At 39.6% G+C, this 25,768-nt stretch overlaps 1 protein-coding gene across 6 annotated transcripts; it reads left to right on the forward strand.

Moving 5' to 3' along the window:
- The first annotated feature begins 735 nt into the window (after positions 1-735).
- On the forward strand, positions 736-25,666 carry ift74 (intraflagellar transport 74). Of its 6 annotated transcripts, XM_054766302.1 has the most exons (23): positions 743-839; positions 1,292-1,320; positions 1,755-1,894; positions 3,754-3,889; positions 5,791-5,839; positions 6,038-6,136; positions 7,287-7,347; positions 7,506-7,565; positions 7,689-7,750; positions 9,305-9,443; positions 9,609-9,671; positions 10,124-10,267; positions 12,156-12,196; positions 12,285-12,364; positions 12,897-12,950; positions 13,244-13,341; positions 13,477-13,603; positions 13,692-13,855; positions 14,043-14,168; positions 14,255-14,315; positions 14,441-15,009; positions 15,923-15,970; positions 20,983-25,666. In XM_054766302.1, exons 3-21 carry the CDS (start codon positions 1,766-1,768, stop codon positions 14,554-14,556), a joined length of 1,809 nt encoding a protein of 602 aa, XP_054622277.1. In that variant the 5' UTR covers positions 743-839; positions 1,292-1,320; positions 1,755-1,765; the 3' UTR covers positions 14,557-15,009; positions 15,923-15,970; positions 20,983-25,666. The 6 variants fall into 6 exon arrangements, with proteins under 6 accessions (XP_054622276.1, XP_054622278.1, XP_054622277.1 ...); XM_054766301.1 differs by lacking the exon at positions 1,292-1,320 and having other exon boundaries at positions 736-839; XM_054766303.1 differs by lacking the exon at positions 1,292-1,320 and having other exon boundaries at positions 739-753.
- Positions 25,667-25,768: the final 102 nt, after the last annotated feature.

Here is a 25,768-nt window from a genome sequence, read left to right on the forward strand (position 1 = left end):
GAGATTCTGAGCATGTGGTCTGTGACGGGTAACTCGAGTGAATTTAGTACCCAAAATGCGAGTTTCTGTGACCGCTCTCTGTGATCTGTGATGGGCTCACCCTATTATTAGAACTTGAGTCAGTAAAAGGAATCGAGTTTTTCATCCCTACTGAGACTCAACTCGGGGTGGGCGAATCGATCTGAATAGCAATCATATCAATACCAAAGGTCTTGATCAGTATCAGATCGATACAGTCGTGAAGCGATGGATATTTTTTAGTTTTCATCTATGTTTATTTTCCGTTTTTTTGTGTTGTTTATGTTGTTACATTCTTAATAATGTTGTATTGATATATTGTTATATATTTACGAACTCAGGGAATAAATTAGTGGAAAAGGAGGGCTTTGGGGATAAAAAAACGCAAATATTTGAATGACAGCCAATAGTTTTTGCTTTTGTGTAATTATTTTGCAAGGACTTTATTTTGCTCTAATAAAAGAGCACTTGCAATACAATATGTAATACTGTAGTACAGTGTTGCGTAAATTATTACATTATGGATTTCAAGTAAAATGGAACGGTATCGACAATGATATCCGCGTATTTACTTTTGGTATAGGCCCACCAGCGAGGCTCTACAAACTGGGACTATCCCTGTCGTGTGGGTACACGACACAATGGGGGCAGCAGTGCTTAACTGCTGTCCCGGTACCCGCGAAGAAGACAGTTGCCGTGGTAACATCAACATCCTCCCGTGTGGCTAACAGTGAGGTTTGTTCTGCTAGCTCTCGCCAGTCGACCTCTAAACAAACGACAACCACCCTAGTATTATTCCGTAGAACAATACGACACGAAAGGTATTTTTTTTAATGTTATTTGGTGGTTGGGGGCTTCCTTTTTTGGAAAGTTCTTTGTACAATAAGACACGACGACGTATGAGAGGACCGCATAGGTCGTGTTTGTATAAGTTGTATGCTAGCTGTGTTAGCCTGTTGACAATATGGCATTTATTAGTATTTTAAATATCATGTAAATGCAGCTAAATCGACCAAAAGTGCACCTATACCATTTGCATTTGCATCGACGAAAGCATGTAATTTAGATGTACTATATAAATATATTAAATGTTTAAAGATAATAAACACATGCTGGCTGCATGATTAACGTCCTACCTCGTTATTATGTGTGTAATTGTAAATGTGATCTCTTGGCATTGTTTGCACTTACATTAATTTGACTTCAAAAACAATTAAGTTGGTGTCAGTTTATTATTGTATGCATTTTTCATTTTTTTCATGATTTTTTGTAGTAGTCGCTGTGGCAGACGGGGGCAAACACGTAAGCAACGTCCAAATAAACACCATCAAACACATGCAATGTGAAAATGCTGCACTCGTACAAACGCTGCAGGATCAAAAACAAATGTGAAAGAAAAATGCTGCAAATGCCCAAAACACACACAAACCCCCAAAACAAATTCAGGAGAAAAATGCTGCAAGTTCACAGAACGAAATGGAGGTTTGCTCAGGGATCGTCATCATTTAAGACTTGACATGTAATATTTGACAGCAATAGAGAGCAACCAATTTTTCCCTGTCCAAGTGTTTAAAAGAAGTAACAGAAAAATATACCCTTTATTCCGCCAACTTTTTCCTGGGCATTTCCCTCATGTCTACATTGTCTTCTTGGGTGTTTTCAACAGGAGATACAAAACCAATAACTTGCCCTCATGTGTATTTGCAGTTTATTTGAATTAATACTTTGCGTCACAGGTTTGAACATTATGGCGAGTCAAAGGCCTCCGTCCAGCATGGGTCGACCTATGAGCCGTGCTGGATCAGTAGTACCCGGAACTGGAAGACCTTTAACAGCTGTCAGACCTCCTCCAACAGCCATACGCATACCGACTGGGGTAAGGCACTGGTTGGGATGTACCCAAATAAGTCCAAAATCTAACTATGCCTTTTATTATATTATATCATGACAGGAAACTCAAATACAATAACTGTTGATTCACAATTCCTTGTGAAAGTGTGTATATTTGCATTAGTTTAAAAAGTATAGTAAAATAGAGGCTCCACTTTAAAATAACAAATACGCATATCAGCCATAGATTAACACTAATCATCTTGTTATCAGGACACCTGCCCGTAAGTGGGATTGAGCTTGAAGTTTTTATGAGTCCCACAATGGGGAATTTTGACAGGAGCGAAGCATATGCATAAATCCAATATGTCCATGTTCGATGATGTCATTATTAAATTTGCATAATTTGCCATGATTCATTTGCATGTACAGTGGTGCGAAAAAGTGTTTGCCTCCTTCCTGATTTTTAATTTTTTTGCATGTTTGTCACACTTAAATGTTTCAGATCATCAAACAAAGTTAAATATTAGTCAATGAAAACACAACTGAGCACAAAATGCAGTTTTTAAATGAAACTTTTTATTATTAAGGGAGAAAAAAAAATCCAAACCTACATGGCCCTGTGCGAGAAAGTGATTTATCACACCTGAGTTAAATTTCTCCAGCCACACCCAGGCCTGATTACTGCCACACCTGTTCTCAATGAATAAATAACTTATGTAGGTGAAGATCCTCAAAAGCTTGACATCATGCCGAGATCTAAAAAAAAATCAGGAGCATTAGCCACAAATGGCGAAAACATGGAACAGTGGTGAACCTTCCCACAAGTGACAAAATGACCAAAATGACCCCAAGAGGTCACAAAAGACCCCACAATAACATCTAAAGAACTGCAGGCCTGACTTGCCTCAGTTAAGGTCAGTGTTCATGACTCCACCGTAAGGAAGACACTGGGCAAAATCGGCCTGAATGGCAGACTTCCAAGATGAAAACCACTGCTGAAGAAAAAGAACATTAATGCTTGTCTCAATTTTGCCAGAAAACATCTTGTTTTGGGAAAATACTCTGTGGTCTGATAAGTCAAAAGGTGAACTTTTTGGAAGGTGTGTGTCCCATTACATCTGGCATAAAAGTAACGGCGCATTTCAGAAAAAGAACACCATACCAACAGTAAAATATGGTGGTGGTAGTGTGATGGTCTGGGGCTATTTTGCTGCTTCAGGACCTGGAAGACTTGCTGTGATAAATGGAACCATGAATTCTGCTGACTGCCAAAAAATCCTGAAGGAGAATGTCCGGCCATCTGTTGGTGACCTCAAGCTGAAGCTAACTTGGGTTCTGCAGCAGGACAATGATCCAAAACACACCAGCAAGTCCACCTCTGAATGGCTGAAGAAAAACAAAATGAAGACTTTGAAGTGGCCTAGTCAAAGTCCTGACCTGAATCCTATTCAGATGCTGTGGCATGACTGAAACTAAACTAAAAAGGGGCTTCATGCTGGAAAACCCTCCAATGTGGCTGAATGACAACAATTCTGCAAAGATGAGTGGGCCAAAATTCCTCCACAGCGCTGTAAGTAAGCAAGTTATCACAAACACCTGATTGCAGTTGTTGCTGCTAAGGGTGGCTATTAAGTTATTAGGTTTAGGGGGCAATGACTTTTTCACACAGGGACATGTACGTTTGGATTTTTTCTCCCTTAAAAGCTTCATTTAAAAAGTGCATTTTGTGTTCAGTTGTGTTGTCATTGACTATTATTTAACTTTGATGATCTGAAAGATTTAAGTGTGTCAAACATACAAAGTAAAAGAAATCAGGAAGGGGGCAAACACTTTTTCACACCATCGGTGTTAGCTTTGAACATGCATATTTGCTTTACGTCTCATGGATTTATGTTCATTCAGATGGTCCCAGGTACAGGTGTTCATCCTGGTATGAGGGCAAGCATTGCCACTCCTGGTGTCCTGTCAGCACAGATCAAAGTGACTGACAGGCCTGTGACTCAGCAGGGCCTTAGTGGTATGAAGACTGGGTTGAAAGGTAAGCTCAAACTCCTCCCCCAGGATCACTATCCAACAATGTGCTGCCACTTTCTTTCAGTGTGATGATGAGGAGTTGTACTTTTGCATGGCTCCAGCATCTTCTGGTGGAAATGTCCCAAATATCAACATATCTTGACATGACAATAGACAGTCTGTGTCATTCTGTACATTCACTTTTATTATAACACATGAACCTTTGATATAACTTAGAGTGGTCAGTGTACAGCTTGGAAAGCAATATAGAATTGCTGAGAATCCACTGAATTAACTCAAAAAAGTGAGTTATGCGAGTTATGCTTCAAGCCTACCGGTGAATGCCAAAAATCGTAATTGATACGCCCATAAAATGGCTATTTTTAAACATGCCTTGTTCCCCCCTCCACTCCAAATTGTTATTGATATTTGATAAGATTCAGCTCCAGCACCCTCTCTCTTCAGTTGCCATTGTTCACTCGTGACGGAAGCTAACAAGTAAAATGGAGATTAATAAAAGTATCTATCTAGCTATCTGAACGCATTTGAAATGATAAAATAATGAATGTAAAATGATAGATGGAACTGATGAATTGGAGCCATGGGCGACAAGCGCACTTAAGTTGTTGTGGGGCCGCCTCCACCTCACTCTGCAGCGACTTGGGGTAGTTCGAGGCTCCCCCGCTCTGCAGTCTGTCTCGGGTAGCTGTCAGAAAAGGCGATTCTCCAAGCCGTGTCTACATAATCCACACTGCTTGCCAGTAACGACTTCCGATAACATATAAGGATGTCCCGATCCAATCTTGAGGGTCGGGATCGGTTGCCGATCCGCTGTATTTTGAAGATTGGATAAAATTGGCTTCCGCCATGTGATCGGGTCGATCCGGTTGCCGTATAACATTCGTAACTCTGGGCCACACTCCAACACGGTAGGTGCGGTAATGCGCCTCAAAGCTGGTTGCCACTCGACTCCCACCACCCTCAAAAAGAAGAAAACGCAGCACCACCGTGCCGACATGTCCACGGTGTATCGTGGTGAAGTTAGTTTCATGTTGGACGTCGGATATTCAGCTACAGCGGTAGTTCCCCCCACTGTGCCCAGACTGCTGTGTCATCGTGCGGGGAGTTCGCACGGGAAGTGCCGTGGTAACCGCTGGTTGTTTATACCAGGGACCGTCAATAAATTACTACTGCGTTGAAGAGAGTTTGTTAAAAAAATGTCATATATTCTAAATTACACCACAAATTGATCTATAACCATGTCCTACCCTAAAAGTATTTTGCATGCCCATTTTTTTCAAATTATATCTTTTTTTGGATGGACTTTTACTGGATCTTTTATTGGATTAGGGACCTGACTCACAGAGGTTTGTTACAAAAGCCAAACAATATTGTTGGTCATGCTGTGGAACAAAAAAGTAAATTCAGCAATACATAATATTTTTTAAGATGTTTTGAAGAGCTGTTTTCATAACCATATTCAATTCCACAAATTAATGTTTGTAACAAAATATAATAAAAAAAAAAGTGACATCCCTCATGTTCACCTCACGCACTCATTTGTGTGTCCCACAGCACACAAGTACGGTGCGTTCAAGGACTGACGAACAAAGTACAGAATCTCAACGCTCGACGAAAAAGACATAGTCAGTGGAGCATAACGACATAAACATGTAAAATGATGCGCTTTTTAACAGTGGAACATGTATGCTGTACATTTTCCCTGTATTACCAAATATTCCTAAATTATTACCGACTTAGGGTGAATAAGATGCATTTTCTGTGGAAAAAACTGATTATTTTTGGAGAATAGAGTATTTTTTACCAAAAATCCACCAATTTCCGGGGTTGCGAAGATGGAATCACGCATATGCATCATTTTGCATCTAACCTTTTTTCTACATTTTCTCTCACCACCCCCAAAAGGACCCCAGAGACAGATCCTGGACAAGTCTTACTACTTGGGTCTTCTCAGGTAACATGCATTTATCCCACTGCCACTTACTGTAAATCAGACATACACTAAGCAGGCCATTGAAATGTTTCTTTGCTATATTGTTGATATATGTGACTTCCCGTTCTATTTTTCATTTGTAGTCCAAGTTGGGCTTCTATGTAAAAGATGTTTACTTCCAGAATAGTTTATAACACTGTTGTGTGCATGTGCTGTTAGGAGTAAGATCAACGAACTAACCACAGAGATCAGCAAACTCCATAAAGAGATCGACACCTTCAACCAAGAGAACTCTGTCTATCTGTCCTACGAAAAGAGGTTAGTGGGCAGTGAGGCTTTCAAAGCCGGCTGTATTGTTAGGAATGGAATATTTTCCACTCTGTTTTAGACACAATATGGCAACATGCTCATCTGCAGACATAGAAGACCTTTCATTTGGAAAAGATGCAGTTTCATCTGCACAGTTTTCAGATATGCCACCTTTTTAATCTCCGTCTGAGGAGCGATTCGCTGTCCAGCTTAGACGGGCTGGTGCCTAACATGCTAATGACGAAAAAAGGGAAGTTTATACCCATTGTACCAGCTCTCTAACCTAAGTCCTAAAAGAAAGCGGAACAGGGTTCCTTTTTGGAGATCAATTGTGCTTGTTAAACTTTCGTTGCCTGCTAATTGCTCTCTCCAGCTCTGGCATTGCAATTGCTTGTTTGTACTCCTCTTTGAATTGTAAACTGTCCTTGAAACACCTTAGACTAATTGAAAATAATCCGGGTGGACTTTCGCCCTGAAAAATGACCGCTCCCAACAGTTATGGTACTTGATTTTTAAAATGAACATACAGTGGGACCTTGGTTTTTGATATTAATTTGAACCAAAATGTGAGACAAAAATTGAAATGTACAAAAACCCCAAAATGTTTCCAATGGGAAATAATGTAAATCCAATTAATCTGTTCCAGACACCCAAAAATACTAACAAAAATGCATTTTATAGAGAATAATTATAGTTTTACAAGCAGAAAAGGAATAAAATTAATGACAAATTATTAGGATAAATGAACATTTAACATCACGTTGGAGAATACGTAAGGAGCGGTAGAGGCAGGAGGGGAGGGGACGCCATCTTCGTACTTTGTGATGAGTTTTTCCTTCAGTTCAGTAGAGTTTCTTACCTTCTGCATCAAATTGCTGGTACTTGCGACTTTCTTTGGCCCCATGACAGGTTGTTTTGCAGTCACACTCAATAAAAAAATAAATAAAAAATGCACAGACAATGAGTCACAGCGCATAGGTGGCGGCTTTGTTTGGGCACTCCATTCCATTCCGTGATAAGGGCAAACGGACTATTTTGTTACGCACAATATTGTACAATAACAGAGACAGTGTTTTGAAAACAGGGGCTTAAAAACAGATTATACAAAAACTGGGGAGTTCTAATCTAACAAAAAAAAATGCTATGTGTTCCCTTTCAGAGCTGAAAGTCTGGCTGCAGAGATCAGGGATCTGCAGGGCCAGCTTGCGGATTACAACATGGTAAGCAGCCTCAGTTGGCCTTCTTCTTGTGCAATTTGTATCATCAGTTAATGTGTTAATATGTGACAAAAATGAATATAACCGTACAGGATAGCATTTTATCGATGGATCCTCTTTATATATTTATTTAGACAGTTTTTTTGTTATTTTATGTGTAGTTGATGGACAAGCTCAACACCAACTCTGACATGGAGGAGATGATCAACGACTACAACGGCGTAAGCACACTGCATCAAACATCCTCAATGGAACGATTCTTACAAATAAAGAAACATGATCAAAATGTAGATTTCAAGCTCTTTTATGGAAAACGACAATATTTCTATATAATTCTGTTCCAGTTGAAGGCCCAGAATGACAGAGAGGCTGAAAGCATTGACAGCATCTTCATTGAGAGAAGAGAGTAAGTAGTTTGTAAAGGTTTAACACACTTCCTCCTTGTCTTTCCCTCCTCGCAGGCAAGTTGCCAGTCCCAATCCAACCATTGTAGTTGGTCAACATGGGCGACTTCTAGAAAACCTGTTTACGACAGTCTAAATGGGTTTTTTAACATGATTAGAGCCCTCTAGACATGAAGTAACACCCTTATAGTCAGATAAGGGTATAAGAATATACTGACACTGAATATACACTCAAACATGTTAGCATTGGCACAATTCCTTGTTACTCTTTTACTTGTTTGTGGTTTCTGTACTACCTCTGGGGTGGCTATTGTCTCATCAGTATAACATTACTGACATCTAATGACCAGGGTAGAATACTATATAACACAGCTAGGGGTGTCAAAGTTCAAGCGTGAAGTTTCCTTTAACGGTATTATTTTTTTGAGGCGCGGTTAACGTGCGCACGTCCTGTTTGACCCTCGGCCCAGACCGCAGTTTGAGGAATTAGCGGTGATTGTGGAGCCACAAGCGGGAACAAATATTGACCAGAAACCAATATTTTGATTGGTAAATTTAGCTTTAAAGCCCTGGCAGATGGCTCTCACAACAAGACCAAAGTTATTTGTATCTACTGTCGCTGTGATTGGAATTGTCACGGACTATGTCGACTTGCCAGTCAGAAGCGAGAATATACGCTCACCTTCTGCATCAAATTGCTGGTACTTGCGACTTTCTTTGGCCCCATGACAGGTTGTCATGTGTTTTGCAGTCACACTCAATAACAAAATAAATAAAAAATGCACAGACAATGAGTCACAGCTTGCTGGTATAAGCCATCTCTCGGCTGAACTGCTTTGCTAAAATTCAGGTACAAGCTGCTAGTTAATGGCAGGCATAGCTGAGGTCAGCTATTTGGGGGCTTATGTCAGTGTGACTATGGCTGAAGAGCTCGCAACACTACCATTAGCTAGCATTAGCAGCACACTAGGTAGTAATCAACACGTCAGTAAAACATAACGTACATTATAGTGATCTAATGTATCTTACTTATTATGTATTGTGTTAAACAACGTAAAATTAAAAGCATGAAATGAATACAGACCCACCATCCACCAGTACGAGCCTGGACTTTGCTTTTCAGAGAGATTGTGTACAGAACAAATATACCCATCAGCACTCAATAAGGTCATCAAATCTTAGCTCTATGCATTCCCACATAGTATCAGCATTTGGGAGCAAAAATGAGGTGAAAGAAAAAGGGTCAAAATACAGTATAGTAGTCTACTAGTACAGTGTGGGACAAAGTTAGAAGGTGCCATCGAGGACCGTCGAACAAAGTGGGACAAAATGCCGCTCGCTTTAAACATGCAAAAACTGGGGAATTTCTAACTGTATATTATTTTTTAAATGAAAAATTTGGCCCATTATTTCCAAAATTGGTATCCCTTTACATAAAATGCTATGTAGTACATGCCTGTATATACAGTACCTTATGTATGCTTTCTCACTGAATGTCTATGACCGTGATCTACAACCTTTCGTCACGTGTCTCCCGTTGTGTGTTTGCTCTGCAGAAGGGAAGAGGCCGTCAGGGCCATTGAAGAGGAAATCAAGAAGGAAAGGCGCGTCGCTGACGAGATTGTCCAGGCCATGCCAGCTGCAAAGCAAGAGAAGTACTTCACTATGACAACAGCCAATGAGGAGCTACTACAGGTATTTTTTTTATATCAGTATCAATACAGATGGTCCTCAGTTTACGACATTCCATGTTACGATGTTTCCTGGTCACTAATGCTGTTACGTAAAAATGCACAGTTTTATATGTGTCATGGAGAAGAAAGTTGACACACGTTTCGGTCCCCGTCGTCTTGTTTTCAGGAGCTATCTCTTCTCCAAGAAGAACTGGATGCCCTGCTCACCAGGAAGGAGGAATACGAAGCGGTGAGTCTGCTCAAAAGAGAAGAAGGAAGAAAAGAAATGGGCAGAACTAACTTTTGCATCCTGGAGCACACAACTATGGTGCATTCAAGGAAGCCCGAACAAGCTCTTGACGAAGCATAGAGACAAACTTAAAAATTGTGTGCTTTCTAACAGTGGTACATGTACAGTATGCTGTATATTTATTTGACCTTTATTATCATATATTTATAAATTATTACTCACTTATGGTGCATAAAATGCGCTTTCTGCAGGAAAAACGACCTATTTTTGGAAAAAATAATCATTTTGTCCACTGTAGTCTTAAAAAGAAAGTGTGGTGTGTGAAAAAAAATCCAGAGAATTGCAGTCTCAATTCTAAGCAAGGAAATGCAGATCATATTTCGTTGAAATTCATGCAGCCATAGCAGTGAGGTTGGAAGCATCTCTAGATGTTCTGTTTCCGTTTTGTGCAGGAGCTCGCCCACTCCCAGATCAAGCAGGAAGTGGTTCGGCTTCACGAGACTTTGTCCACACTGGAGGCAAAGCGGGACACCATGGAGGCCGAGCACAAGAGCTTCAGCACGCCTCAGGAGGAACGAGAGAAACTATTGAAACAGGTTGGTTTTACCATCCAGTAATTATGGTAAATATTCATCTCAAAATGACATGAATTGTGTTTACATGCATCAAAAATACCGGCACTTAAAAACACGATGGATTTAGACTCAAAAATGAGGTGACTGGTGAGAAATATGTACATTTCCCGGACAAATAAAGAATTCAAATTTCAATTTCTATTCATTTTGATTTCATATATTTTATTTACTGCCGTTGCTTTTTTCAAGCATATAGTATAGAAACGATGTACCTTGTTTGGATATATGCAAAGTAGGGATGTAACGGGACGCCATTAAACCCGGTTCGCAACAGTTTTAAAGTCACAGTTCGGTTCATTTTGTATATAGTATGAAAACAGAATGTAAAACATCAAACTGCTTACTAGGCCTGTCACGATAATCGATAACTCCATTAATCGAACGATAAAAAAGAAGTCGATAATTAGGACGCCCTTGATAAATTGCCATGTGTATGTATGCGTCTGTGCCACACAGACTGGATGACAAGAGGGTTCACTCTTTATCTGTCTGTGTGCATCGGTTCTATAGTGGACTGAACGAATGAGAGAGTGAGCCCTCATCTCATTCATCTTCTTTGTGGAGGCGGGGAAGAGTGTTAGCAGTTAGCCTCGTGAGGCAGCATACGCTAACGTGAATGAAGGCACCCAAGCGATGGTTTCTGAGGCGAATGCCACAGCCGAAAGCCCCGGTGTGGGAATATTTCGATTTTAAACAGAGGTGAGCGCATGAACACCGACGACCGATACTTTTCTCAACTGGGTAAAAAAAAATAAACTACAGATGAAGGTGCTTGCGCTTACTGAGGCATTTGGGTCAGCAAAGTAAATATATCAACAAAACAGCTAAAAAAAAAAGTGCGCGCTCACTGACAATGTCGCTCGCTACAATGCAAAAGAAATGCAACCATTCAATATGGTTATACGGCATATATGGCTTACATTTTAAACAACATACATACAAGCTACTTCTGTGTCAAGCTAATGTGACTTACACGGGTACACTATACTTGAATACCATCTAGTGGTTCAAATGTGAATTACACCTCTCATGACAATTGTGAAAAAATGGTCTCAATAAAAGTTAGTAATTGTTGGTTATCAATGATAATTTTGTAGTGACAGTCCTACTGCTTACCTTTTTGTAAACAGCTTTATTGATTTTATAAATGAAACATAAAATTGCAAACTACTGGCAGGTAATTCTCAGATGAATAATTATCAAATTAAAATAAATATCAAATAATATATAATAGTTGACAACAGAGGTATTCAGATGTTTTTTTTTTTTTTTTTACAGAGGGCCGGAAACGGAAAAATTGATACATTTTGGATGTTAAAGATGCCAAACCATTCCAGATACTGTAAATGCTCAACTAGATCTTTGTTATATCAACTATAGCTTTGTTATTGATGACAAAGCAGATTAGTTGAATATCTCTAATACAATACAATATCTAACAACAATAATTAATATTTTTTTTTAATTATTAGAATATGCCCAAGGCCGTTTAAACAAACCAAAAAAACAAGCTGCGGGTTCAAAATGGCCGCCGTGGTGCTATTGCTATCCATGACTCCCGAGTGCCAACGGCTGGGCTGCGAAAAATCAGAATCCGAAGACATGTAGATTTAAATAGAAATATAAATTGTTTGGTTGCAGTAGCGCAATTGCAGAAGAAAAAGAGAAACACTCTTAAATAAAATGCAATGCAATATGAATAAAATAAAATAAAATAGAAGTAATATAAGCAAGATTTGCATATTTACAAATAGTGAGTAAAACAGTGAGTCCTGTTTGGACTTTTCAACTGGAGAAACTGTCTGGAAGTGCTGAGATTCATGTAAGTCATGATGATGATGTTTTTCAGGTGAAAGAGGACAATCAGGAAATTGCCAGCATGGACAGACAGTATGTCGATTTTGAAAAGCACTTCCTAAGTGGTTGACATAAACTAAACTCATCAGCTAACTGTGTGTGTGTGTGTGGTTGTGTTTAGGCTGTTGGAGATCAGGGACAGGACCGGTCAAATCACAGAGGACATCCAACAGTTGGAGCAGGACTCCGAGCAAGCTCATGGTAACAGCTATAAGCTATAATAAGGTTTCCTTCTTCTGAATCAAAAGTGCTTCTCTAGCTTACTAAAAGACGCTGGAGTGCGGCACGGGGGCCATTTAGGCCCGCAGCTTGTTGTTTTTATTGGCCCTAAGCTTTTCAAAATAAAATGAATTCATTATTAATGAGAAATATTGTTAGGCACACACATACATGTTAGGCACATACATTTACGTCAACACCTCTCAGACTGGCTGACTGACTGACATCGACATAACCAAAACCAGCTATTTACTTGTTTTGTTCAGATAGCTGAGCATGTATGGACCTACACTGGATGTTTTTTATTATTGTATTATTTATTTGAATTATTACATTAATTTATTTCTTTAATAGCCGACCCCTTCACACCCCACCTAGGGCTGAGCTTGTACCTGGAATAAGAACGTATGTCATTGAGATGTTGACGTTACTGGTGTATAAGATGGTGGTTAACAGACTCAAGTACATCAACGGTGCCTGGAAATAAAATAATTGTGCTTGTCTCTCGTTGAAGGGGAGTGTCAGCAGAAGTACAAGGAGCTGAAGAGGAAGGAAGAGGAAATTGATGGTAAGCAATACGTTGTTGGTGCTGAATTAAAGATTACACTGAAACGCACATCATGTTTCCATGGGCACATATTTGTAATACTAATAAATGGGAAAAGTCACATTTGTATATTAAATGATGTACTTTTTTCTACATGTATTGTCCACACTTACGCATGTTCATAATATTGGGTGTACATATGTAGTATGCGCGATACAGCCTGCTTTTTTGGGGATATGACATGACTTACTGCGCACATGCAGTTCCTCATAGCCCGCACTAATGTTCTTCCTTTCTTCATCCCTCCTTCTCAGGCTTCTTGCAGTCCTTTGAGGAGCTAAGTGCTCAGGAGCAGAACAAGACGACCCAAAGCCAGGAGAACATTGTCTCTCTCTTAGAGCACTGCAGCAGGGTGAGTGAAGACATACGTGCATAAGGGATAGAAGCACAATAGTGCATAAATAGTGACCTTTTTTGTATGAAAAATGGAGGATGCATGGAGGATTGGCAGTGCAGTTAAAGCCATGTGTCATCTGGTCACGTACAGAACATGCTGCGGCTTCATCAGGTGGACACAATCACAGCCAGCGAGCTGAGGAACATGCAAGACGTGCTGGTCAGCAAGGAGACCGAGGTGTCTCAATCGGCGAGCACCGCCAGGGGACTGTCCAGCGGTCGGTGACGTTTCGTAGACCCGCATGTCACTCACGCGCTTCATAGACTCATAGCCAACTTCATTCACATCATGTGTCCGCTTCCCAGAGTCCCAGCGTCTGCAGCAGGACCTGGAGAAGGTGCAGCAGCTGGAGGGCAAGATCACAGGGGAGCTGAACACCTTGAAGGAACATGTCAGCCAGATGCAATCGGAGCTGGTCACCTACAGCGACCTGGACACTCTGAGACACACAGCAGAGGAGAGAAAGACGGTAAAATAGTCTCGCCATCCTACCGGCACAGAAAGTAACAATGGAGGATGGATATGAAGAACAGTTTTGTGAGGTCAGAAGTCGCTGATGTCGCCCCATCCTGGTCACATAGGAAGTCCAAATGTGACTCGAATCTGTGTTTCGTGTCATTTTTGTTTATAAATCATGAATTATGTTTGTGGTGCAGAGGCTGCAGGGGGAGCGAATCTCCCTCACACAACATCGAGATTCATTCCGACAGCTGCTGGAGGAGATGAACCAGAAATATGAAGCACTGAAGACAAAACTGGAGGAAAACGAGACCCACGCGCAGGTTTGTGACACTCCTTAACCCAGTTATGCTGTCATGCAACTACCCCCGCCCCCCATGCTTACGCTGTGGTCTTGTGTTGTTGGTAGCTGGCTAACCTGGAGAGGAAGTGGCAACATTTGGAGCAGAACAACTTTGTCATGAAAGAATGTATCCTTCTGTCAGACACAGGCAGTGTGTCAGTACACTTCAATAAGTGATTGAGACACACCCTTACTGTATGTTAGCTGCTGATTGAGGTCTGTGCAGGTTTTTTTCTTTAACGACGGCGCCAGTCATCGCCTCAAAGTCTCAAGAGAGCGACTTCGCCTCCGTTTCCAAGAATGTCTACCAACAAGTGGCTGATTACAACAAGTGCCTCATAGACTCACTGCAGAACATCAGAAGCTGAGTGCACGCCCACATAAGAGTTTATATATTTCATACATTGTCATTGTCCATAACATCGTTATTCCTAGAACAGATGTTTTATATTCAAAGTTCAGTCATCTGAGACCAACAGTTGAAGTTTTTTCTAATACCTTCTACACATTGGACACCTTACTATCTTAATATACAATCCATCAATACAGATGTTTTTGTATTGCAGTAATAATCTCGTCAGACAAGTAAAAAGCATTTTTAATCATGAAAAAAGATTGTGATGTTGTTTGGATTCAAATGTAAACGGTCTTTCACTTGAGAAGCGATTTTCCATCTCCAAGGGACTCGAAGCGCTTTGAGACTGTTAGCACATTTACCTCCTGATGACGCAGCATCAGGGGCAACTGGGGGTTCAGTATCTGGCTCAAGGACACTTCGACATGATCACGGGAGGACTGGGGATGGAACACGCAACCTTCAGGTTGGGAGACGACCACTCTATTTTCCTCTCTCTTTTTCCTCTAATATACAGTATATACACACACACACACAGGCACGCACACACACACACACACACACACACACACAACGAGAATAAAGTCGTAACACTATGTGTCAAGGGGAAAAAAGAGCATAGCTCTTCAGGAAGGAAAGAAACTTCGCTCTTTCTTCAGGCAAGCTTTTATTTATAACGAGGCAGTAAAACAGAGCAGCTGCACTGCCCCATGTTTTCACCATTTCACCATTTTCACTGTGGTTTGTTGGAGTCCCACAGCTTTAGAAATGGCTTTATAACCTTTTCCAGACTGATTGATCTCAATTAATCTCACTTAAGTTATGTTTTAAGTGGAATACCTGAATAATAAACTGCTATATTGCGTTTGGGCAGGATGACTTTTGCCTTTTTGTTAATGGAGTAATTGTAGGCATTTCCTTCTTCTAGTAGTGAGGCCTCTGGCTCAAACAAAATGAGCTTGCCGATGCCGATGCTGATGCCATCAGAGATGGTTGGATGCTGCCATCCTCTTCTCGAATCCAGTTTTGAACTCTTTCCACAACTTTTTTTGCAATTATTTTGAACTTAATTACGCGGGGTAGGACGGGCAGATTTGGGCTTAGTGAACAATTGGTACATTTGTAAGGGAAACAAAACACACAAACACCATACATTTAGTCAATTTGTCAATATCATTACTGAGAAACATTGGACTTAACCTCACCATTGTAAAGGACATTTAATGTTACAGTGAAAAGTTGAAAGCTGCATTTTACAGAGTGTCCACTTGGTGTCGCTGTCTTTCTTTGCATTTCACGCACGCACTCCACCAAGGCAAAATACTGTACAGTGTCCATCCATCCAGCCATCCATTTTCTATAACGCTTCTCCTCTTTAGGGTCGCGGGGGCATGCTGGAGCCTATCCCAGCCGACTTCGGGCGACAGGTGGGGTACCCCCTCGACTGGTCGCCAGCCAGTGTTTCCTTGTTTATTATGGGGGATGGTTTCCCAAAATAAAGTAAAGTAGCCAACTTCATTTTTTTTTTTTTTTTTTTTTTACAATTATTATAAATTCTTTAAGGCTTTAAAACTCCTCACCATACTCTTTATTTATGCTCTCACATTTCTTGCTTGTTTAAACACTATCAAAAAAGTTCAAACCTTCGTTTCAATTTTAATGATCAACACAAGAAATTATCAAGTCACCCACGCATATTTCACTTTCATTTCAGGCAATGTCTTAAGTGTGCTATATATATATGTATATATATATATACTGCTCAAAAAAATTAAAGGAACACTTCGAAAACACATCAGATCTAAACTGGGGGGGAAATGATCTTGAATATCTTTCCTGATAATAAGTGGGTGATGTATTGGTAACAAAATGATGCCACATAATTTGATAGAAATGAAAATGATCACCCTATAGAGGGGGGGAAATCAAAGATACCTAAAAAATGACAGTGAAAAAATGATGCAGCAGACTGGTCCATTTAGCTAAAATGTCATTGTAGCAACTCAAAATGATTCTCAGTAGTTTGTGTGGCCCCCACGTGCTTGTACGCATGCCTGACAACGTCTGGGCATGCTCCTAATGAGACTACAGGTGGTGTCCTGGGGGATCTCCTCCCAGATCTGGACCAGGGCATCACTGCGGTACCTGGATGCATGGAGGAAATTCCAGGAGACAGGTAGTTACTCCAGGAGAGCTGGACAGAGCCGTAGAAGGTCCTTCAACCCTCAGCAGAATCGATATCTGCTCCTTTGTGTAAGGAGGAACAGGATGAGCACTGCCAGAGCCCTACAAAATGACCTCCAGCAGGCCACTGGTGTGAATGTTTCTGACCAAACAATCAGAAACAGGCTCCATGAGGGTGGCCTGAGGGCCCGACGTCCTGTCGTGGGCCCTGTGCTCACTGCCCAGCACCGTAGAGCTCGATTGCTATTTTCCATAGACCACCAGAATTGGCAACTACACCACTGGTGCCCTGTGCTCTTCACTGATGAGAGCAAGTTCAACCTGAGCACATGGGACAGACGTGAAAGGGTCTGGAGATGCCGTGGAGAACGTTATGCTGCCTGCAACATCATTCAGCATGACCAGTTTGGTGGTGGGTCAGTGATGGTCTGGGGAGGCATATCCCTGGAAGGACGCACAGACCTCTACAGGTTAGATAATGGCACCCTGACTGCTATTAGGTATCGGGATGAAATCCTTGGACCCATTGTCAGAACCTACGCTGGTGCAGTGGACCTGGGTTCCTCCTGGTCCATGACAATGCCCGACCTCATGTGGCTAGTGTATGCAGGTAGTTCCTGGAGGATGAAGGAATTGATACCATTGACTGGCCCCCACGTTCACCTGACTTAAACCCAATAGAACACCTCTGGGACATTGTTTAGGTCCATCCGGCGCCGCCAGGTTGCTCCTCAGACTGTCCAGGAGCTCATTGATGCCCTGGTCCAGATCTGGGAGGAGATCCCCCAGGACACCATCCGTAGTCTCATTAGGAGCATGCCCCGCCATTGTCAGGCATGGTGCCTGCCCTGGCATGTGGATGCAGCGTCAAATCAGAGGGTCTCACCAATTTAGAGAATAAAATTCACCCACTTTGCTGTCAGTCTCTGCTCAGATCCCAAACCTGAGCACAATTTATTTAAATACACAAGAGGCGGCTTGTAATGGGGAGTGGGGAAGAATTTTTGTCCCGGTGGTAGGCAAGTGAAGCCCAGCATCAGGAAAGTGAGTTTAAGGCCGCTGCTCTAAATCCTATGTTAACATTACAAAACTATAGGCATACAGTGACAATTGCACTGTGGAAAATGTTAAGTGAATTGATGCCTTCTGTTGATTCCTAACTGCAGCATCAAACCACTTTATTTAAAAAAATTCTATTTAAATCTGCAAATACAGTGGTGTGAAAAAGTGTGTGCACCCTTCATTTAGGAACATCAAATTTAAACATTAGCCAATAACACAACACACAATGCCCGACACCCAATAACTGGTTGGGCCACCATTGGCAGCAACAACTAAGCGAGCTTTTGCAGTAACTTGCAACGAGTCTCACAGCGCTGTGGAAGAATTTTGGCCCACGCATCTTTGCATAATTTTAATTCACTTTTTCGAGCATGAAGCCCCTTTATAAGGTCATGCCACAGCATCATAATTTTCAGGTCAGGACTTTTCAGCCATTGCTGTGTTTTGGATCATTGCCCTGCTGCAGAACCCAAGTTAGTTCAGCATTTATCACAGCAAGTCTTCCAGGTCTTGAGGCAGCTCCAGACCATCACACTACAACCACCACATTTTACTGTTGGTACATATTTTTTTCTGAAATGCGGCATTCCTGTTATGCCAGACACACACCTTCCAAAAAGTTCCAACTTTTGTCTCATCAATCAGGCAAAACTGAGACAAGCCTTATTTTTGTTGAACTCTGCCATGCAGGTCGTTTTTGCCGAGTGTCTTTATGACCTCTTGGATGAGTCGTCGCTGCGCCCTTGCGGTCGTTTTGGTTGGCCGGCCGCTCCTTTGAAGGTTCACCACTGGTCCATGTTTTCGCCATTTGTGGATAATGGCTCTCACTGTGGTTCGCTGGAGTCCCAAAGCTTTACAAATGTTTATAAACGTTTCCACACTGATGGGGGGGCCAATCACTTTTTCCACACAGGCCATGTAGGTTTGGCTTCTCCCTTAATAAAAAGGTTCATCATTGACTAATATTTAATTTTAGGTGTGACAAACATGCTAACAAATTACAAATCAGGAAATGGACAAACACTTTTTCAAGCCGTGAATAGGCAGGGATCCACTGTATTTTTTTGTCTTTTCATCCATTTTCGCTTTTTTGCCTAAGATTTCACATTTGACATCAGTGATGCAGGTATATTTTTTCCACATGAGTATTGAAAAAAAAATTGTTAAATTGATACACTGTAAGTTTTTACATCCCAAAAATCAAAACTTAACAGAGTAGACCTACGTCACTATCTCAATTTGACAAATATACACAAAATTTTTATGCAATTGTGATCCAGCACAGCACATTATGATTTTTTTCTATTCTGTTATACAAATATTAATAGATGACTTCCTCCACGGACCTGTCCAAGTATTCTTCAGCAAGGTACCGACCCCTCCTTGTTGCTCCTCCCTCAAAGTTTCTTTCCTTGGGATCATCCGACAGCAGCATTCTATGAAAAGGCGAAAAAAGTGAAATCTACAGTATATCCAACACAGGCCCTCCTCCGTCAGCATAATCAAGGGACTTTATGCTGGCACATTTCTTTCCAGGTTTTAAGCTCCTCCTTCAGGGCTTTATTTTGATTTTCAAGCTTGGCCACACGCTCCTCCAGGCCCTGTACATAGGCCTTTCTCCTCCTACGATACTCACGAGCAGCCTCCCTGGAAAAACACCAAATAATTTGGAGTCAGGCTGATGTAAATGAATATTCAATAAGGTTGATTTGGCTAGTGGACGTCTTGGTTGCTGACGACAATGAGTGTTTTTAGCATTTTCTGGGGGCGCTCAAAAAGGCGACAGCATTTTGGACTTGTATTCTCATTTTCTAGCATCATCTTCAAGCCCATTCTGCTCTGACCACAACATATTGTCGTATATCTACACAATACACAGTCATTGTCAGTCAGTGTCTCCATCAGTGGAGCCCGTTTATATTTGTCTTTAAATATATCCATAATGTTTTTATTACAGTTTTTTTAATCATATAAATCGACAGGACAAGTAGATAACAGAAAACAGTGAGTCGGCGTTGTTCAACTACAATGCTGACACCCCTACTAAAAAGCCAGCAACTGACACAGTATGAATTGTCTATGAGAAAATACATGTCGCCAACACTTCTTAGTATTCTCGTTATCACAACATTGGTTTATTTGCTCTCCTAAAATGTCAATTTGTGGGACATTACACATTTCAAAATGCACATACATTGTTTTGTGACATGGTTTAATAAAAGTTTGTTTGTCCAGTCAAATAATGTTAAAAATCTTGTTTCGTCTCGTCCTCGTGGACCGAGTCTCGTGCACCGTCTCATCGTGTGAGTTCGGTGTCTCATGACCGTATTCGAAATTTTGTCGCCAATGTTTTCACTTTTACTGCAAATGAGTATCAGCTCCAAATATCGGTCTGCGGCCTCCTTGACGACTAAAAATCGGTCCTGAAAAACCCATATCGGTCAATCTCTGGTCCAAAGTCTCAAAGGCTAGTTTTGGACCCTGAGTGAGTCAGTCCGACGGGCGTCGACTTAAACGGGCACCATCGTAACGCGTTACAATTTAGGGTTGTCAAAAATAACGCGGTGGGAACGACACTACCTCATTGTCATTACAAGACCGCAAGATGCATTCAGGGACACTCCAAACATCACAAAAACGGCTTTATAATGTGTGTAAATAAACAGGAAGATACAGAAAAACATGGAAGTGGACTCACTTTGTAGCTCTTCATTAGGATGTCCAATTTGCTACATTTAAGTATGAAAGCAAGTAAATGTACCTTAAATTACGTGGTGTCTTTGAACGCAACCCCTCATTGCTCATAATAGCCCGGTTTAAAGTGTGATTGAAATGTTTGGCTACTATTAAAGAGACTAAAAATAGATTTTTAGACGCAAGCTTGATGGACATATTAAGTTCATTTGGAGCTGTTAATACATAGAAATATATATAATCCTGTCATTTATGTTTTTGTTCAATAAATACAGTCAAAATGGGCATATTTCAGACATAGTTGCTAATGGAGATTACTCATGATTAATTACTTTTAAAACTGATTAATCCGATTAAAATTCAGCCCTAATTTATACACCTCCCGTGGCATCATTTTTAATATTTGCATGAAAATCCATCGTGGTAACTGAATTTTATGTTTCATCCAATAATGCACTCCTCGTTTGCAAATAAAGATGTTTTGTCTTTATTCCAAAAGGCAAGCTCATTTGGATCCCCTGAATTATGGACGGGTCTACACAGGCAGAGGAGAGTCTCACCTGTTCTTCATCAAGCTGCGCTCGGACTGGTTTCGAGGAACACTGCCCTGTGCCACACCTTGGGGAAGGATGGAGTTGGCATACTGAAGCTGAGTGGCTGCCATGTCACCTAGGCAACCAGCACAGAAGTAAACACAGTTAAGAAAGGTTGTGTCTGTACCTGAGAAAGAACTGCCTAATTTGATGGGTGTCAATCAACCACAAGTGTTTTTAACAAGTATTTGGTACAATATGTTTGACCTGACTTTACTAATGACTTTTTTTTGTGTACTAATGACTTTTTACCTCAAACCACTATTACTTTTTCACGTGACATGACTTTTTTCTCGTAACATTATGACTTTTTTCTCATGTCTCTCATGGCAATGACTTATTTCTTGTAAAATGATCACTTTTCTCATAACATGAGAATTTTTCCGCCTAACATGATCATTTTTTTTCTGGTAATATTCCGACTTTTCTGAGAACATTCCGAGTTATTTCTCATACATCATGACTTTTTACAGCATTACAATTTTTTCTCATAATACAACTTTTCTCTCGTAACCTTGTGACTTTTTGTCTCGTGACATGACTTTTTTTTTGACATTACAACTTTTTTGTCATGACATGATGGCTTTTTTCTCATAACATTACAAACGTTTTTCTTATAACACAATTTTTTTTTTCTTTCTGGTAATATTACTTTTTTCTCATAACATTCCGAGTTACTTCTCATACATCATGACTTGTTCCGTAACATTACAACTGTGTCTCATAATACTTTTTATGAGGAACATTACAACTTTTTCTCATAATACAACCTTTTTCTCGTAACCTTGTGACTTTTTTTCTCGTCACATTATAACTTTTTTGTCATGATATGGCTTTTTTCTCATAGCATTACAAACGTTTTTCTTATAACATGATTTTTTTTCTCATAATATTACAAGCGTTTTTCTTATAACATGGATTTTTTTTCTGGTAATATTACTTTTTTCTCATAACATTCCGAGTTAGTTCTCACACATCATGACTTGTTACAACTTTTTCTCATAACAACTTTTTTCTTGTGACCTTGTGAGTTTTTTTCTCCTAACATGATGACTTTTCTCTCTCATGACATTACAACACATTGCAACTTTTTTGTCATGACATGATGACTTTCTCATAAGGTTACGACTTTCTCATATCATATGTTATGAGAAAAGTTATGAGACTTTTCTCTCATAACATTACAACACATTGCAACTTTTTTTGTCACGACATGACTTTCTCATACGATTACGACTTTCTCATAACATATCGTAAAAAAAAATTCTTGTAACATGACTTTTTCATGATGGCTTTTTCTCATAACATTACATTTTTCTTATAACATGATTTGTTTTTTTTCCTGACATGATTTTTTTTCTGGTAATATTACACATTTTTCTCATAACATTCCGAGTTACTTCTCATACATCATGACTTGTTACGTAACATTGCAACTGTGTCTCATAATACTTTTTATGAGGAACATTACAACTTTTTCTCATAATACAACTTTTTTCTCGTAACCTTGTGACTTTTGTCTCGTCACATGACGACTTTTTTTCTCGTAACATTACTTTTTTGTCATGATATGGCTTTTTTCTCATAACATTACAAACGTTTTTCTTATAACATGGATTTTTTTTTCTGGTAATATTACTTTTTTCTCATAACATTCCGAGTTAGTTCTCATACATCATGACTTGTTACAACTTTTTCTCATAACACAACTTTTTTCTCGTGACCTTGTGAGTTTTTTTCTCCTAACATGACTTTTCTCTCATAACATTCAACTTTTGTCATGACATGATGACTTTCTCATACGATTACGACTTTCTCATAACATATCGTAAAAAAAATTCTTGTAACATGATTTTTTTTCATGATGGCTTTTTCTCATAACATTACATTTTTCTTATAACCTGATTTTTTTTTCCTGACATGATTTTTTTTCGGGTAATATTACATTTTTTTTCATAACATTCCCAGTTACTTCTCATACATCATGACTTTTTACCAGTAACATTACAACTATCACTCATAACATTACTTTTTTCTAAAAATGAATTTTTTTCCCCTCATAACATGCATTTTTTTCTCTGTTGCAACTTTTCTCTCATACCATTATGACTTTTTAATATGAAATTACAACTTTTTTTTCTCATAACAATGGCTTATCTTAATGCTACAATTTTTTGTGTGAGTTTTTTCTCGTAACATTACAACTTTTTTCTTGTTACAACTTTTTTCTCTTACAATGACTTATTAAAAATAAAATTATGGCGTTTTCCGATGACATGACTTTTTTTTATCATATCATTCCGACTTTTTTCTCATTTTTCACATTACATTTTCTTTCTCCGTTACAACTTTTTTCCCATACCATAATGACTTTTTAATTTACAATTGCAAGTTTTTTCTCATGACGAGGCCTTTTTATCATAAGATAACTAGTTCCTCATAACGTTACACATTTTTCTCTCATGTGGTGACTTTTCTCGTAACTTGTCTCATATTCTCACAGCATGATGACATTTTCTCATAACATTCCGACTTTTTTCTCCAAACATGTAACTTTTTTTCTCATACCATACTGACTTTTTAATTCAAGATTACAAAGTTTTTCTCTAAACATTCCAACTTTAAAAGATCAATTCTTGTAAAATGATAGTTTTACAGACAGTAACAACAATAACAATAAGAAAAATATGAGAAAAACGTCGTAATGTTACGAGAAAATTGTTTTACAGACAGAAACAGGGAAAAACTGTAATGCAATATTTAGACAGTGAAACAAAAAGTTGTAACAACAAAACTTGTAATTTTATGACAACGAAGTCATCACGTCTTGGCATGTTGCCGTTGTGGCGGCGACCCCAGGATGCAAGAGATGAGACTCCACTGCAGGTAAAATGTTTATTTTAATAGTAAATAACCGCTGTGCAGTAGCAGGGATCCGCAAAAGAGCTTTACGCTGACAAAACGACAATGCTCCGACAATCTAGGCATAACTAAAATTAGCAGCAGGGACGGGAGAACAGAAAACAAAAGCAGGGAAAACACCGAACGGAGCAGAAACGGAAGTCATACCAAAATAAGGGCATGACACAGGAACTAAGACATAAAAAGGAAAGAAATCCAAACTGTCACACGGGCTAACTCATAATGACGTTTTAACATAAAATTGCAACTTCTCTCATAACATGGCGACTTTTTCTCTCGACTTCTTTACAAAATTTTTGTCATCGCATGGTAACTTGTTTTTCTCAAAATATGACTTTTTCTCTCGACTTTACGGAAATTTTTCCTCATAGATTTGTAACTTCATACCACAGTGGCTTTTAAATAGTAAAATTGTGACTTTTTTTCTCATAAAATGATGCATTTTTTCTCATCAGATTTTTTTTTTCTCATAAAATGCCTTATTTTCGTAGAACATTATGACTTTTTTCCTCTCACTACTTATTTTGCACAGCATGGTGACTTTTTCCTCGTAACATCACCATGACTTGTGTTTTCGGAACACTGACACTTTTTTCTTGTCATGTTCGGAAATTTCTCATGACGTCCCTTTAGTCACGTAACATTGAAAGTCTTTTCGGTGTGGCTGTAATATTATTTGTGTTTCCTGTTTGCTTGGCATAAAACGTTTCGGCGTGGTTTGTACCTGCCAGCGGTTGAGTGAACTGCATTTGCAGGTTATCCTGCCTCTCTGTGCAGTATGGAATGGGCAGAGGCTGAGTTGGCTGTGTACTCGTCATCGCCATAGTTGCCACAGTCTGCGCTCCCTCATTCTGATAGCAGAATGGACCTCCTGATAAGCGAGAGAATAGGCGGATCATTTTGTTACACAAAGCAATACATACATATATTTAATGATACTGTTATTTGTTTTAGATTTAATTTGAGAAAGTTCTGGTGTTCGGACACAAGAATCAAAATATGCACATATCAGCAAACTGCCGTAGGCTCAAAAAGCTTCCGTGCTCTGTTCTCCGTCCTTTTGTTCTCCTCTGTTATCAGCTGATGTGTAATGTGGAGCCCAGTCACAATCACATTGTTTACGCGTGCTCAAAAACAAGACTAAATACTGTACTTTAGATATTTTTATGTAGAAACAGTACATTTGACCCCATCTGTCTACATTATATTGGTTCAGAAGTCATCAGGGTTCGGGTTAGACCCATCAATATATTAAATCAAGTATTTTCCATATAATAAGCACTATAATGTCTTACAAAACTAGCTGAGCAAAGCAAAACTCTGGACGCATGTGAACAACTAAAAGGGCCTAATTACCTTGCAGGGTAGGGAAATAGTTGTTCGGGTGATTCCACATATTTTGATAGTAACCAAAGGCGTTGGATTCAGGCGCAAGGGTCTGCGGGTTGATCGTGGTCATCGCTGTCAGCGTCTGCGTCCCCTCAGCGTTTAAATTGTGAGACTGAGGAGGCTGAAGTGAGAGTTTAAAAAAAAAAAAGAAAGAAAGTCAGTCGCAAATTCGAGTCACTCGTAGGATTCATATTCATTGGAGAAAAAAATTGCAATACTGTAAAATGTGTTGGAAAAACTTCTGTAATTGTGAATTAATGTATGTTCTTTGCTTCAATTTGAAAGTTTTTGTAATATTAAGCATAAAAAATGCCAAACTATTTCAAATACTGAATCTTTTTTTCATAAACAATATATCATAAAATCAACGGGTCCTCCGTC

Source organism: Dunckerocampus dactyliophorus, chromosome 21 (genome assembly GCF_027744805.1).
Source record: "Dunckerocampus dactyliophorus isolate RoL2022-P2 chromosome 21, RoL_Ddac_1.1, whole genome shotgun sequence".
Taxonomy (NCBI): Eukaryota; Metazoa; Chordata; class Actinopteri; order Syngnathiformes; family Syngnathidae; genus Dunckerocampus; species Dunckerocampus dactyliophorus.

Bases quoted from the DNA above. Each gene is read 5' to 3' on its own strand.
- ift74 (XM_054766298.1), top strand. From the start codon at position 1,712: ATGTGTATTTGCAGTTTATTTGAATTAATACTTTGCGTCACAGGTTTG. The intron at 6,137-7,286 runs GTTAGTGGGCAG...GTTCCCTTTCAG, and splicing joins TATCTGTCCTACGAAAAGAG to AGCTGAAAGTCTGGCTGCAG. The intron at 13,604-13,691 runs GTCGGTGACGTT...TCCGCTTCCCAG, and splicing joins CGCCAGGGGACTGTCCAGCG to AGTCCCAGCGTCTGCAGCAG.